This window comes from Watersipora subatra, chromosome 3 (assembly GCF_963576615.1).
Source record: "Watersipora subatra chromosome 3, tzWatSuba1.1, whole genome shotgun sequence".
Taxonomy (NCBI): domain Eukaryota; kingdom Metazoa; phylum Bryozoa; class Gymnolaemata; order Cheilostomatida; family Watersiporidae; genus Watersipora; species Watersipora subatra.
The window spans coordinates 32,884,318-32,885,627 of record NC_088710.1 but is presented as its reverse complement, the minus strand read 5'-3'; the positions used below and the strand labels follow the sequence as shown (position 1 = coordinate 32,885,627).

At 36.0% G+C, this 1,310-nt stretch overlaps 1 protein-coding gene across 1 annotated transcript; it reads left to right on the top strand.

The window, feature by feature from the left end:
- The first annotated feature begins 253 nt into the window (after positions 1-253).
- On the top strand, positions 254-763 carry LOC137390521 (S-antigen protein-like). The gene has a single exon (XM_068076850.1). It carries the CDS (start codon positions 254-256, stop codon positions 761-763), a length of 510 nt encoding a protein of 169 aa, XP_067932951.1.
- The last annotated feature ends 547 nt before the right edge of the window (positions 764-1,310 follow it).

The window sequence follows — 1,310 nt, the reverse complement described above, 5'->3', positions numbered from 1 at the left end:
GAGAAACATATCGGCTTAACAGCAACCTCAATTCTTCGAGATCTACAATAAAAATTGAACGTAAAAAAATTCAACCAAATAATGAGCAGGTTCATTAATCTACTCAATTTTCTAACCAAAGGCTTGAGACCAAATACATATCAGCTACTGACCACAAAACATATGTATATGTCTTGCAATAATTCTTGTTGTATGTATAAATCAGATAGCCATTTAAATGAATTTTTAAGCAAGCATAAATTAACTACTAAACATGTTCACACCGTACCTATACCGTCCATCAGCAGAAGATCTGGAAAAGTTTCCTGAAACAGTAAATAAAGTTACATCGGCAGAAGATCTGGAAGAATCTCCTGGAACAGTAGATAAAGTTACATCAGCAGAAGATCTGGAAAAATCTCCTAGAACAGTAGATAAAGTTACATCAGCAGAAGATCTGGAAGAGCCTCCTGGAACAGTAGATAAAGTTACATCAGCAGAAGATCTGGAAGAGCCTCCTGGAACAGTAGATAAAGTTACATCAGCAGAAGATCTGGAAGAGCCTCCTGGAACAGTAGATAAAGTTATATCAGCAGAAGATCTGGAAGAGCCTCCTGGAACAGTAGATAAAGTTACATCAGCAGAAGATCTGGAAGAGCCTCCTGGAACGGTAGATAAAGTTACATCAGCAGAAGATCTGGAAGAGCCTCCTGGAACAGTAGATAAAGTTACATCAGCAGAAGATCTGGAAGAACCTCCTAAAACAGTAGATAAAGTTAATTAAGAAGATAAGAAAAAGAAAACTACAAAAGGCATACGAAACCACACAAGATTAATTTCGGTGATTTAGCAGTCAGCCTGTGGGTAGCCGGCTGTCTTAGAAAAAACTTTTCATAATTTCAGCCGACTAATACCAGACCAAAACTATATCATATCAAACGATTCTGTCATACTATAGTATTAATAAATAATAAAAATAAAACAAAAAATGAAAATGTAAAGTATGACGGGACCGTTTATTTAGTACACATTTTCATGGGTATTTAATACCCACCCATAAGTACCAAATAATTGTATTTTTTCTATTAACGCCCATCCATACACCCTACAAATCCTCAGAAAAGCTCTGCCGTTGGCAACTAATTAAATAATATGTTATTAGTTTTAACACGAAGTCACAATTTCTACCAGCCATATACCGCTTATTCAGACAGGAAAAACCAATATTAAACAACGCATGTCATTGGTCACTGAGTAGTTTTAAGTTTTTAATAGTATATTATTTAACAAAACAAGGGCAAGCCGTACAGCCCCGGTGTCTAGTCGACGTC

Bases quoted from the DNA above. Each gene is read 5' to 3' on its own strand.
- LOC137390521 (XM_068076850.1), top strand. From the start codon at position 254: ATGTTCACACCGTACCTATACCGTCCATCAGCAGAAGATCTGGAAAAG.